The 15,218-nt window shown below is 37.0% G+C and overlaps 1 protein-coding gene across 2 annotated transcripts in view; it reads left to right on the top strand.

Annotated features, from left to right (window-relative positions):
- The window catches only part of NFATC3 (nuclear factor of activated T cells 3), a 142,392-nt gene extending 127,451 nt beyond the window's left edge, over positions 1–14,941 (top strand). Inside the window, exons 10-11 of one of the 2 annotated variants that reach the window (XM_077830912.1) lie at positions 6,275–6,376; positions 11,455–14,941. In XM_077830912.1, coding sequence (XP_077687038.1) covers positions 6,275–6,376; positions 11,455–11,576 — 224 coding nt within the window. In that variant the 3' untranslated portion in view covers positions 11,577–14,941. The remainder of the gene's footprint in view (positions 1–6,274; positions 6,377–11,454) is intronic. The other variant, XM_077830913.1, reaches the window with a different exon arrangement.
- Positions 14,942–15,218: the final 277 nt, after the last annotated feature.

The following is a 15,218-nucleotide window of genomic DNA, read 5'->3' as shown; positions in this document are numbered from 1 at the left end:
GTGAATATAATGTGAACTTAAGGTAGAAAACCTATCAGAAATACGGATTTGTAGGTCAATTCAGATGATCCACTACTGTAAGTGTACATGGCTTTAATGTATGCAGAACAAAGAACAAAATCCCTGCATCAGAGTACATATTCTAAAGAGCTGTTGTAACTTTGCTCACTTTGAACTTTGTGGTTCATGGTACTTGATATCACAAATCCCTAACAAGGGCACTTAATTCCAGAAAGAGCATGACAGGAAAGCCCTTTTAAATATAAAATATGTGTCATGTGATGAGCAATACACAGTACAGTAAAATGCCTGAGAGCTCATTGCTATCAGTGATAGCTCTGCCAGGACACATTAACACCTCATAATCACAATTGTATATAAAACTAATTTCAAAGAGTGTTATCACTAAACAACTAACTCAGTTTAGCCTCCTTTCTATTGGTGGATTGTCTGAGCAGATCACAACTTCCGTATTCATTCATCATTAGTATATACTTTATGAATTGTTAACTCTTACCTCTATGGATTTATTATGCACAGTATGCTGTATTAGTCTAAAATCAGGCTGTGTTGATTGGTTGTGAGTATCAAAAAATCACATGGTATTGCTTCTGTCTCTCTTTTCTGAGGTGTGAGGATTTTTCTATAATCAAAGGTTTCAGAGTAGCATCTGTGTTAGTCTGTATTCGCAAAAGGAAAAGGAGTACTTGTGGCACCTTAGAGACTAACCAATTTATTTGAGCATAAGCTTTAATGAGCTACAGCTCACTTCATCGGATGCGTTCAGTGGAAAATACAATGAGGAGATTTATATACACACAGAACATGAAAAAATGGGTGTTATCATACACACTGTAAGGAGAGTGATCACTTAAGATGAGCTATTATCAGCAAGAGAGCGGGGGCGAGAAGAAAACCTTTTGTAGTGATGATCAAGGTGGGCCATTTCCAGCTGTTAACAGGAACGTCTGAGGAACAGTTGGGGTGGGGCGGGGGGGAATAAACATGGGGAAATAGTTTTACTTTGTGTAATGACACATCCACTCCCAGTCTTTATTCAAGCCTAAGTTAATTGTATCCAGTTTGCAAATTAATTCCAATTCAGCAGTCTCTCGTTGGAGTCTGTTTTTGAAATCTTTTTGTTGTAATATTGCAACCTTTAGGTCTGTAATAGAGTGACCAGAGAGATTGAAGTGTTTTCTGACTGGTTTATGAATGCTATAATTCTTGACGTCTGATTTGTGTCCATTTATTCTTTTACGTAGAGACTGTCCAGTTTGACCAGTGTACATGGCAGAGGAGCATTGCTGGCACATGATGGCATATATCACATTGGTAGATGTGCAGGTGAACGAGCCTCTGATAGTGTGGCTGATGTGATTAGGCCCTATGATGGTGTCCCCTGAATAGATATGTGGACACAGTTGGCAACAGGCTTTGTTGCAAGGATAGGTTCCTGGGTGTGTGGATGCTGGTGAGTATTTGCTTCAAGTTGGGGGGCTGTCTGTAGGCAAGGACTTGCCTGTCTCCCAAGATTTGTGAGAGTGATGGGTTGTCCTTCAGGATAGGTTGTAGATCCTTGATGATGCGTTGGAGAGGTTTTAGTTGGGGGCTGAAGGTGACGGCTAGTGGCGTTCTGTTATTTTCTTTGTTGGGCCTGTCCTGTGTATTAGGTGACTTCTGGGTACTCTGGCTCTGTCAATTTGTTTCTTCACTTCATCAGGTGTGTATTGTAGTTGTAAGAATGCTTGATGGAGATCTTGTAGGTGTTTCTCTGTCTGAGGGGTTGGAGCAAATGCAGTTGTATCATAGAGCTTGGCTGTAGACAATGGATCGTGTGCTGTGGTCTGGGTGAAAGCTGGAGGCATGTAGGTAGGAATAGCGGTCAGTAGGTTTCCGGAATAGGGTGGTGTTTATGTGACCATCGCTTATTAGCACCATAGTGTCCAGGAAGTGGATCTCTTGTGTGGACTGGTCTAGGCTGAGGTTGATGGTGGGATGGAAATTGTTGAAATCATGGTGGAATTCCTCAAGGGCTTCTTTTCCATGGGTCCGGATGATGAAGATGTCATCAATGTGGCGCAAGTAGAGTAGGGGCATTAGGGGATGAGAGCTGAGGAAGCGTTGTTCTAAGTCAGCCATAAAAATGTTGGCATACTGTGGGGCCATGCGGGTACCCATAGCAGTGCCGCTGATTTGAAGGTATACATTGTCCCCAAATGTGAAATAGTTATGGGTGAGGACAAAGTCCAGCCACCAGGTTTGCCATGACATTATCGGGGATACTGTTCCTGATGGCTTGTAGTCCATCTTTGTGTGGAATGTTGGTGTAGAGGGCTTCTACATCCATAGTGGCCAGGATGGTGTTTTCAGGAAGATCACTGATGGATTGTAGTTTCCTCAGGAAGTCAGTGGTGTCTCAAAGATAGCTGGAGTGCTGGTAGCGTAGGGCCTGAGGAGGAAGTCTACATAGCCAGACAATCCTGCTGTCAGGGTGCCAATGCCTAAGATGATGGGGCATCCAGGATTTCCAGGTTACCCCTCTGGAATTCACAGGCAGAATTAATAGTTAAGTAGTATAAGTGTTTTACGAATCTTAAACCTTTTTCCTTTCTGGGCTTCCCAGGCCCTGGCTAAGGCATCACTGTTAAAGAAAATATTTTTAAACTAGGGGCTAAGGTTTATTTTCTGTCTGCTGTGTTCCTTTTGTGACTGAGATAAATTAATTGTCTGTCTGTGTGCATAACCCTAGTTGCCAAGTGTAGTCTGATTGTTGTCTGAACCATTTAGTAGGTTCTGTACTAGAGTTCTGAGGTCCTCTGTCAAATTTCATAGCCCGTTTAAAAAAAAAAAATACTTGGATGTGTATACTAAAGAATGCAAACTTAAGATTCTGTTTTCTGCAAGTTTTAATACAAGTAAATAAATCATACAAATGTTCATGCAAAGCAAATGCAGGAGTTGGATACAGCTACAGCTGAAGCATTTTTTTAATTTGAGCAAATGCTGTCTGAAGAATGTTTTTGTAGGATTCACCAAGCCCTCAAGTCAAGATTTTCAGTGGTGATTTTGAGTACAGTACCTCGGGTTTTTGTGCCTGACTTTTCAGAAAGTGCTGATCACCTATCAGGTCCCTATATTAAGTACTAATCACACGTGAAAATCTTGGCCCAACTGAATAGTAAAGAAACAAATCGAAAACAGACAAGTCTCCCACTGTTTTCTCAGGGCTTCTCTACCGATGGAGTTATTCAGGAATAGCTATTCTGGATTATGATGATTTCTGAATAACTCCATGTATGGACACTTATTCCAGATTAAAAGTGCCTTGTTCTGGATTATCTTAATCCACTTTGAAAGTGTCCTGCTAGATTGAGGTGAAGCTATTTTTATATCCCTGCTTATTCCTGTGAGTGGTGATCTTTGGGGAGATCTATTTTTTTCCCCAATGGGCCTGAATTACCTCATACAACATTTCTGGTAAAGTGTGTTTACCATACATTTTTTTCAGCTAGTCTCTTTCAAGTGTTTGATTCCAAGATCTACTCATCAAACCAAAAAAAAAAAAAAGCATAACAAAAAACATTCACTATCACCTGAACATAGGAATTATCTTGCACACATTAGAGGATCAGAAATTCCAACTATTTCATCATAAAAAAGAACAGAGAGGCAAGACTCATTTTGGACTTCAGATATCAAGCCAAAATTCTGGATATTAGACACTCTGAATTGTCCCCTGGATTGATGGCTGTTAGAACAAAGGTGCAGCCACAAAACTGATGGTTGCGTTTTTTATATATTGCTCAATCACATAAGAGGCTCCTCTAGAGTATGTTGGATACCTGGCAGTTTCCTCCTCTTTATCTTAGCCTCTAAGCACTTTTTCTAAGGTGTGTTGGTAGTGGTAATGGTCACCCCTCAACAGGGTTTGTGTCATTCCATACCTGAATGATTGGCTCATCTGAGCAAAATCACAGAGGCTGGCACAAGATAGCAGGGATCTTGGTCCTGTCAAGTCCTTAGGATTAGTGTTTAATCAAAAGAAAGTTTCTTTACATTATTGCAGAAACCACCCACTTCTGATTATGTGCAGCTGTAATGCAGGACTTATCAGAGGGAAGATGAGAAAAATTTGGACAATAGAGAATTATCAAAGCTAAATCCACCCCTTCTCTGGACATGATATGCTGTTAGTGTCTGACTTCCATTCTACTCCAGGGAACTTCAACAGCTGCTTCCTTTGTCTTCAAGGAACAGGGAAATCTTGGACTTGTTAAGTTCCCTAAAACAGAGAAGTGGCCTCACAGTAAGAGCAAAATTATCTCAAAGTTTCACAGACAGTCCTCCTTCATATTTCCAGCAGACTTTCATAATGGACATTAATGTTTGGGGCACACTCTGTATCAGTGGCAAACCAAGCAGTGTACTCATGGAGAAGAGACTACATATGAATATATGGAAACAGAGAGATGGCAAGTTGGCATTGACTTCTCTTCAGGATATGTTCAGAATGATGGTGTGAACATTGAGATTTTTAACATGGTAGTAATTTCTTAATTGCCAGGGGAACAGAGAAGCACATTCTTCAGTAAACAGTGCTCCTTTGTTCTATGCATAGAAAGTTGTTTAGAGCTCTGCAGGTGATGCATCCGCATGCACTGTTGGCAGACAGATGGTATTAAGAGAGAAAATCTCATTGATAAGGTGACCCAAACAGTGTACCTCTCTACTCAAAGGTTGGGATAGTGTTTGTATTCTTTAAAAAGTAGAATGGGTGTTTTTGTTTTGAAAAGATCAAATTTCTTTCAGCCTCTGCTTCAGGAGGCTTTTCATAAGGGTCTCTTACCTACCCCATTGAAGCTTGAGCCTCGGCCCCAACATGCTTCGCTGTAGGGGTGCTCCCTTTAGTCTCTTGATTCCTCAAGGCAATTTTCTGCCTTAGGTCCCAGATTAGCATCCCCCTCCCTCCCTGGATTCTTTGATTTTTCAAAGGAAAGATCTACTTCCCTAGTGGTCATGTTCTCCCACCAAGTGGGTGAGCGAACACTTCTCTCACTAATTAGACCTGCTGTTTCAAAAGAACTAGTGGTCCTCTGTCCTTATCCTTTTCTCCTAAAAGTTGCATGCATATTTTTATTTGAACAAGAATAATACCTGTCTGAGCTGCTTCTTCAAACTCAGAGTTAGTTACCCAGGGCAATTATAATTCATGTAAAGCAATCTTCCTAAGCAAGACTTCTGAAGATCATGATAGCAAAGCAGATGCATGCTAGTATTCAAGAATCTAAGCCAATAGCATAGTAGGCTATTGTACAGTACAGTATAAGTACATAACTAAATAACCTGTCTGAACTGAATCAAACCACGCACACACACCCTTTACAAATTTTACAGCTAGCTTAAAAAAACCCCAACTTGGTACTATTTGTACATCTGCAATACACTACCAAATGAACATGCTGGAGTTGGTTAATGCAATATGCTACCCTTAAAGAGCTCTCTTCTGAAAGGATAAACGGTACTGAGCATTTTCTCAATTTATCCCTGTGTCATCTCAGATATTAACATTTCTTGACAGTTCCTTAGGAACTGCTATTCATGCCATAGTTGGTTGTCTGTATTAATGGTACCAGGATCAGTGTCAGTTTCCTGGTACTTAAATTTTGCTCTCTGTGGCCTGGCTGGAGTACCACAGATGTGAGGATATGTTCAGGAAAAAGCAAGGAGATGTTTCTTCAGATAGTTTGATCAATACTGGACTGGGTAAAATAAATTATTTACTGTAATGGATGTAATCTTTCTTCGAAGTCAAAAGAATTCCTAATTTCTTTGTTTTATTCTGAGTTATTGGCTGCCTCTTGCCTGGACTTTTCAGGGAGAAGGAAATATTTAGTGGTTTGTGCTGGTGTAACTAGACCACAAAAAACAAATTAGGAGGTTAAAACAGAAACGAAAACTTGACTTTGGACATGATTATTTTAACTGAAAACTTTCACAAGGACAAGATGCAAAAAACTTAAGTTACATAGTGGAAATTTGGGGTGCTACCTGTTAGGTAATCAACCTTGTTTAATAAGATATTAATTTACAAAGTGATATTCACCTCAAAATACGCTGTTATCTTGAATGAAACTGGGTAATTCATCTGACCTGGCAAGTCAGTACTATTACAAAAAAAAAAAATCAGTGAAATCCACTTCCTGATCGAGTGAACTGTGACTTCTTGGTTTAGGCCAGTCAGTAGTTATGTCTGTCTTCTTCTCTGACACAGACAATTTTATCTCTGACCTGGAATACCAGCCATCAGGTTCAGCAGAGAAATGGACTCAACATTCAGCATTCATGTCCAACTCCTGTGTGGAAAATCTAGAGGGTGAGTCTGTTTAAATGCTTCAATGTTTTATATTGGAGCACAAAAGTAAGGAAGGGAAAAATGTTGTGGTAGTTCTAATATCTACAGATGAAAAATGATATTATAATAACTAAGTATGACTATAAATAGGGACGTATATTTATTCTGTGATTCACGGATGTGGAATTTTATGTAGAATTTGTCCTTTGCTGCAGAATATTGTTCTGGAATTTAAGCTACAGTTTAAGAAAAATCAATTTCCGGTCTTTAAGCTTACAAAGAAAAGCTTGATAATGTGAACCAGGTGTGAACTAGAGGTATCAAACAATTAGGTAAAACAACTCGATTTAAAAAAGGGATTTGAAATTGCTGCAGAATCTAAGGAAACAGTCTAATTTGCTGCAGAGAGCACAAGGGTTGGTTTTTTTGTTTGATTGAGGGTTTTTTTATTATTTGAGTAGAGCAAGCAGAGTGTGGCCAGAACAGCCTCTGACTTTTCACTGATATATTAAGTCTCAAACTTTTTTTTTTTGAACATAAGAAAAATTCTGATTTACTTAATCTTAAATTAGGTCTAATTTAAGATTAGTAAGGTTGAATAAGGTAAATTGGAGATCCAGCCGAGGTATCAGGATAAATTGGCACTTCATAAATACCTGGCTAGTTGAATGTACTGTAACTGGGGGAAAATGTTCTGCAGTTGCCTTACAAATCCATCAGTTTGCTCCCTTCATATCTATAAAATAAGAATTGTACACTATGATTGTTTGTTAAATGTTGGCAGTATTGTTAATACTGGAAATAGGCACATGGTAGTTGATCTCCCTTGTGCTTTCTTCTTCCCATTTTTCCTACATATGTATATGCATAAAATTCTAATTAAAAACATTTTTTTAAATTCTCAAATTTGTTTTCTAAAGTAGCTTGTATTCTATCACTGGACATTCAGAAGTAAAAGGTTTGTTAATTCAGGATTACACAACACTCTACAAAATAAAACCGCTTCTGAGCTCCGTTTTAGTCCAGTTACAAACCTACGGAGTAGTACTCAATCAGTACATAATCCTAACCTTAACCATGACAATATTAAGGTTCTTCAATGAATATTTAAAGAGAAACTACACTAAGTTAAACATTTAAAGTTTTGTTTAGTTATACTAATGCCTTAGAAACCTGAAAGTGAAATAGGATTCTAAATTTAATTTTCATTTCTACAGTCCTCCATAGACCTACTACCACAAGTAGTAACAATATTAAAACTTGTCAGTAAAGCAAGCAGCTGGAATTCAGAATAGCACAAAGGAAAAGCAGCATGCATTTGTGTTAAGATGATTTTTTTTTTAGAAAACACATTTGGATTCAAAGAGATGAGTAACAGGGCACACAATGCCTCTTGTCATTTTTAGCTTAGATTAGTGGAATATGTTCCAGTGCTTAATCTTAAAATGATTCAGAAGCTGGAATGGTTGCTGATCGTGCACTTGGCAAGTGAGGTGTACTATGGAGTACACAACACTCATGCTCTGGACCTGCACTGTTTATCAGAGAGATTTTTATCTAGATTTTAAGGTGGTGGTGTGGACCTACAAAGCCCTAAATTGCCTGGTAATAGCCTCCTGAGACACTACCACAGTTGCAGTTAGTGGAGGTATTAAGGCTAATATTCCCTTGAAATAAGAGGAGGCACCAGTCAAGGCATTCCCAGTAATATTGCTGGGATTCAGGAATGCTTTCCATTTCATAATTAGAATAGCTTGGATGTGCCAACTTTCAGGGCGTGGTGTAAAACCAATTTATTTCATCGGGCCTCTGAAAAGAGGTAAGGGCCTGAGATACAGGTTGCTGTATGAGGGTGTTAACATTATGTGCAGCTTCTTAGTAGAAAGAATTAATTTATTTTATTGTATTTTGGTTTTGTATTTTTAAAGCATTAGCAGCGAGCTCATGACAAAGATTCTTTTTAAAGGAAAAGATGAAGTATTGTCACAAAATTTATATACTGTATATAATCGACATACGTAGGTAGTTGAGGAATACTTTTCTTTTTGTCAAAAACATGTCCATTCTGTATCCAGAGATGAATGTGCCTCAGCACCTATTCTGTTGTGCAGAATGTATTGTATTGTACTCCTTTAGTAGTTTCAGCAAATCCTTCTTTATTCTGCCATTATAAACAATCCAGCCATCACCACAAACATTCTAACCCTCCCATTTAAAATTTCTGAAATATTGTGATGGTTTTGGTGTGCTTAAACCCCAGTACCAGACTGTTCGTTACCACCTAGTTCTGATGGCGGTTCTCACTTAGCCACAATTTTTTTGATTAAAAAAAAGGGTCGTCCACAAAGTCATTCCCAGCGTATAATGTCATGTGCTTCTTGTGGGGGAAATTGTACAGGGTGACTGACACATGCGACTGCAAATTTGGGGGGACAAAGGCTGGCTTCCTTCTGCAGTTACTATTAAGGTTTAATATGTGTGGTGCTGATGGTGGTAGAAATGTGAAGGTATGAAGCTGAGTGAAATCAGCAAATAGCCTCAAAGGAAGGTTTTGGAAACTACACAGTTATTTTGATTAACAGCAAATTGCTAACTCATCTTGGATTAGTTTACTAGTTCAGAGCTTGCTAATATACCTGTCATCGTGACAGTTCTGCCACTCCATCCATCTTGTAGAGATGAATTTACTCAGCAACTAATCTTTCAAAAATGAAACATTAGCAATATGAATTAAGTCTACATAATTATTTACAAAGCAGGTAAAAAGGAATGTTCAGTGTGGTGTTCAGCAAAACCTTTACCATTCAAACTTCTTAATAGTGTAATGAGTTGGCGTATTAGAAAAATCCATGTACTACTATCCTTCTCTTGACTTCATGAAGCAAACTGACAATAGGAGTTTTTGATAAACTATTGATAAAAATCAACATTTGACCTTAGTGCTGCCTTCCTGAAAAGAAGATTTTCTGAGCTGAAGCTAACTCTTGATTTCTCTGGAACGGATTTTTAAAGTTTGCATATTTTCCTACTGAGAATTTCACAGTTCTAGGTTTTCCATTTACTGAAAGAGCTTCGAGGAGTCAAAGAACTACTGCATGAAGAGTACCCCTTTCTCTTTTCCTTCCCCATCCAAAGTGTTCCACGAAACCCAAATTAGTCTTATTTATTTTCTATACATAAATTACCTGTTTTTTTAAAAAAAAAAAAATATATAAATGATATATAGTGCCTTTATGCATTTCAATACAAGATCAGGCTTGTATGCTATATTGTTTTTAAAGTCATAACATGGAGTAAACAATTTCAAACAGAAGTGAATTGATATCACTTTGCGGTTTTTTACTTTATAGCCTACTGAGTTGCTAAAAACCACGTTATTTGAGTATCTGAGGGTAGCCATGTTAGTCTATAACCACAAAAACAACGAGAAGTCCAGTGGCACCTTAAAGACTAACAGATTTATTTGGGCATAAGCTTTCCTGGGTAAAAAAAAACCCACTTCTTCAGATGCAAGCCTTGTCACTAAAAGCTGTGTGGTGTAGACAAGCCCTTAGAATGCCAACTTCATAATGTTTTGGAGCCGTCATGGTTTATTTTAACATTAGTATAGTTTTATTACGAGTACTCACTAAATTATTTGATTTTGTCTGTTTTCCAAAATAAGTGTAGTTTGTTTTGTGCTCGGATTTTGTATGCTTTTTCTGTTGTACCCCGGGGTTGGTGTAGCCCCGTCAGTTCCAGGATATTGGAGACAAGCTGGGTATGGTAATCTGTTTTTGGACCAATTTTTGTTTGTGAGAGAGACAAGCTTTTGAGCTACACAGCACTCCCAGACCTTGTTTTTCTGTTGTGACACTTGGAATATTACAAATCCTATATTGTTTGTGTATTGGTCTGAATCTGTAAGACTTCATTGAAATTTGCCTATTTAAAAATAAATATTTCTACAATAGTTTCCAAACCCTGACCTCAGCTATATCATGTAGATTCCTGGGGGTCAAAATAACACACATGAAGTTTTCTGGTGTTGAGTTTTATGATTATATTTCAGTGCTGCTTCTCTCTGTAAACTAATGTCATACTTTGGGAGTATACCCTGCTGTTCTTACTAAAGTAAAATTCAAAGTGAAGAAAAGTGAGGGAAGAGAAACTTGTCTAGAGCTCACTATTTTAGAAATACCATAATTTCATATTAAAGTTTTTCATAAATGAGTTGAGAATATTAGTGTCTTAGAAGTAAACTATCATATTCCCTCTCAAACTTTCAATTTAACAGTCAGTTTTATTGGTGCCTATACCATCTTGACATTATAGCCAGTAAAGTATTGTTTAATTGCTTTTAATAATTATTTCTATCATAATGTCTTTCTAACAACAGCTTAGAAACTAGTCTTCCAGTTGAATTTAAGGCTCTGTCTGCTAGGCTTGCATTTTATATCAGCCCCCAATCCTTCCATAATATAGACACAAATATTTGGGGGAAGGGGATTTTTGCTATTAGATGATTAGTTGTAGTAGCTCTCAGACTTAAATGAGAAGAGGAACTAAAATAGATTTACATGCTTGAGGTAATGCACTCAAGTCCAAGATAGTGCATTGACTCAAGTCCAAATTCTGAGGAAGTTCTGTAAGTAGAAGTTAGCTTAAGACCCCCAAACTATAGTTAATGCAGTTTGACTTAATTGCTGTCCCTGGTCCGGTGAGGCCTGCAAGAGGAACAACTGCATGGGAAAACCTGAACTGTACCTGCCTACACTGTGCCTCTGAGTTCTTTTTAGTCCCTTATTTCTTTAAACCCACACAGACTCAGTTTTTTAAAAGTCATTGTCTTAGGGGTGTTTCAAAGCTGTCTGTGGTATGAATGTAGTGATACAAATATGCTTTAATTTTCATTTATTAATATTACTGATATTTATTTTCTGTTTCACCTTCTGCTACTTACTGACTGCATCTTAGTTTATAGGGTTGATAGATTTTCAGAAGGGTATACTAATGAGTATTGCACTTCCGGAAAAAGTAACACCCAGCCATCAGATAGGTATATTTACAGTAGCTGTAAGTTATAATTGTATAACTTTTTATACTTTTTATTTTTTTAGTGAATGAGATCATAGGAAGAGATATGTCACAGATCTCAGTGTCACATGGAGCAACAGTGGCTGGCCAATCTCCACATACATGCCCTGGATCTCTGGAGACAAGAATATCAGATGGAGTCTAAAAGCAGCTAAGCTTGCAACTAAATGACCATGAAGTTTTCTCTGAATATTTCTTCTTCATCCCCTTCTCTTACCCGCACTGTGCTTCCAACTCTTGTGGCCTTTTATAAACTGGAACAATGGATCCTTGCATAGCCCTTTTAGTGGGTTACATTTGATGTAGAGACCGAGCATTCTAATTCTAGTTTCTCGAGTGCTGTAAAAAAAGACTGAGTAAATGGACACAAAGAAGCAAGACAAGATATTTTAACTGTTTAAAAATTGAGCTTTGCTGTTTTACATAGAATACTTTTATATTGTAAGTGCTTAAAATGTGTGGAGATGTTAGTTTTGCTCTTATAATATTCACAGTACTGAATGTGGAGAAAAATTTAATACACATCTTCAGTGTGCTGCTCTTTCCCTTAGAAGAAGTAGTAGTATTGTAATTGACAGTTTTGTACACCTTGGTCATTCTGAACAGCCTTTAAGCTTATTGTTTAAAAGATAATTTTATAATGAAATCTTCCAGAGGCAAAAAAAAACCAACCAACCTGTCATCTTAAGCCAATGCCTTGGAAGCCACTGTGTATAAAAATACTTTAGTGTTTTCTTTCTTTGATTCATAGGAAGCCAAGCCAAATGTAGATCTGCACTTCTTTATAAACTGAAAATGTTATTTGATAGGCTGCAAAGAGACCATTCCATCATGGAAGTGTTGGGATAGAAATGACATTCCAAAATTTAACTTTTATAACTATATGGATAATCTTCCTGTACTTTAACACAGGCTCCTTACTGAAATAGCTTTTTCATAGAAACGATACATTTGTAGTCAAATTGAAAAACTAGGATTTTGATGTAAAGAACCTTAATTTCAAAGCCATGTTAGATAAGGGGGGATTTTGATATTTGCAGAGGATTTAATAAGTATTTTATCCCTATGAAATACTGTTTTGAAATACACCAATCTTCAGTGGCTCTAATATTTTCCATGCAGTAAATCATTTGCTTACATCCCTATTCTATATGTTCATCTGCCTAAATCATGCCACTTTGACATGGCAGTATCTTAAATTTGAACTATGAACTTTTATCTGCTAAAAAGAAACTTACTATGAATGAGGGCGTTACAGGAAATACATTTGAGTAATTTGCCCGTAGTTAAAAGGTAAATTTATAAAGCAGAGTTTATTTCAGAGGAAAATAGTGTATGAGACAATGACTGTGGTATTAATCCCTTACAGTTTGTATGAAATGATGCATTTTCCTCACCTACCCACTTCATCAGATAGTAATGTTTACACTACATGGCTTTTAAAACCTCAGGCCTCTGATTAAAAACCTAGGAAAAGATCTGAAACTGCCTATTTAGGCCACATTAAGTATTTCCCAAGAGGTTGTAGTTTACAGACCTATCTGATGTGGAACATACAGGGTATACAAAAAATGAGAGATTCATATATAGCAAAGTAAGATCAGAAGTACACTTTCATACTTGAAATTGGTTTTAGTTCAGATTTCTGTTCTTCTGTTGAAATAACCATTATTCATTCTGGTTCCAATGAAAAGCAAATATATTCAACTTTGATTATAAGGGGATGATTACATTGAATTCGGGTATTTTCATTGCAATCAATACATGTACAGGACATGCCCTTGTTTTGAAAAAATGAAGCTGTTTTGTCTATATATGTTAAGTTACAGTAACACAAAGAAAGTCTTAAATGGACTCCATTATTGAGGTCATTAGGAATAAAAACCCACTAGAGTAAATACAGTTTTGTGGTGGCACATGTATTGGCAGAGCAGCAGGGGGAAGTTTACATAGAACCTCTTGCATATGAAATACCAATGTGCTATACATGTCTAGATGTAATGTTCTAGCAATACTGTTAACGAGATAGAATATATCTTTGTATTTGTTGGATCATGGAGCTTTAGAAAAAACATACATTTGAAAAGTTGGTGGAAATGGAACTTCCTTCTAAGGAAACATGCAATTTTTAAAATGCTATCTAGGACTACCATGGTGGTAAATCTTATTTAATTTTTTTTTTCGAATAAGTTAAGGCCACTATACAGGTCAATTCATTTCTGACAAACTATGTATTCTGGGAAGCTAAGCATCCTTTCAGTTAATGTACTGTACATTAGTGTAAGTGTCTCTCAAAATAGTTATTTTGGCAGTTCTATCATTTGAAAAGAATTGTAACTGTCCCTCAGGTGCTTCTTTAGTTACTATCCCTACTCATATTAACTTTAAACGTGCTAAAACACTGAAGTGTTCAGAAATGCAGCAAGTTACATTTTTAGAACACTGTTTAAATCACTGTAAGCTGTGTAACTCTTTAGGTTGTGTGCTGGTGCAAGGTGTGTTCCAATTTTCATTTAATGTACCAGGTCTGTTGAATCAATCAATACTTGTGGGAGGACTCTAATTTTGAGCTTTTCATACTTGTGTGGGTTTTGTGCTCCTAACGACTGGTACAGCCTCTTCTCCTTGCAGGTCCTTTGAGTGGGTAGCTGGAAGTCATACTGTACCTAAAATATGCGAGCCCATACAATCCAGAGTTGCTATGCACTAAATCTTCTGATGCCTTTAAATACCTTGATGCCTGTAGACCTAGAGATGCTTTCCTATTTAAAAAAAATATAGCTTTTGGATACTAAAGCAGTTTTTGTATTTGCCTTCTAAAAGCTTCAGTACAAGGGTCTTAATTTTATTTTGGCTTGTGTGATACTGTAAAGACTGTTAAAAGCACACAATCTCCATTGGACTATGCAAATTTAATTTTACAACAATACCTTGTGACTTGATAATTTGTTGGCATCCACTTTCTTGCCCTTCCTCAGTCCCTGCTTTCCATACTGATGTTTAGATTTTAAACATGAAGGAAAGCCTTAATAGTAGTCTGTCTTCTATGGAGGATCAATGTTAAGAATAAAGATTGAGAAGTATTTGGCACATTAGATGTGGGCCTTGGAAAAGTAACTTAAGTTTCTGAATTTAACCACAAACCTGGCAATCTTATAATTCTATCAGTGGAACTGCCATCCTTTGTAAACCAAAGAGAAAAATGACAATTTTGTTCTGATGCAAACAAAGCTTTGAAACTCTATTTTTGATACACATAATGGATGTCATTCCTTGAGGTTTGGAAATTGTTCAAATTGAAGTTTTATATTTAAGAATATGGGACAATAAACATTGACTAAAGATTAAGTTCTAGATGTTTACAGAGCCTTGTATTGTAATTTCATGTACATTTTGTATTTTAAACATTTTGTAAGTTATGATTGCAGTGCTATTTGAGAAATACAAAGGGAAGAACTTGTATTTTAGGCTCTTAAATCATAGTGTTGAAATAAATAAGAAAATACATAATGTGTCACTGTTTATTGAAATATCACCTATGTAAGAGTTGAGTAAAATTGTTTTTAATCCACTAGTCTTACACTGCTGGACAGCTATGTTGTACTGCTATTTGGGGTACCAAATGGCTGCATATTTTGGTACAAACTAGCCCTGGACTGAAATGGCCAATACCCTTGCAGTTCAGAGTGAATTAGCCTTGGTAAAGCATAATGGGAGAGTATACAAACTGCTGGTTAATGCCACTAATAATTCAGGTGCTTGAGTATCAAGCTCACCCAGTTAAAGA

The sequence above is a fragment of the Eretmochelys imbricata genome, chromosome 12, assembly GCF_965152235.1.
Source record: "Eretmochelys imbricata isolate rEreImb1 chromosome 12, rEreImb1.hap1, whole genome shotgun sequence".
Lineage (NCBI taxonomy): Eukaryota > Metazoa > Chordata > Testudines > Cheloniidae > Eretmochelys > Eretmochelys imbricata.
Note: the sequence above shows the minus strand (reverse complement) of the source record. Positions and strands in the feature narration are given on the sequence as shown.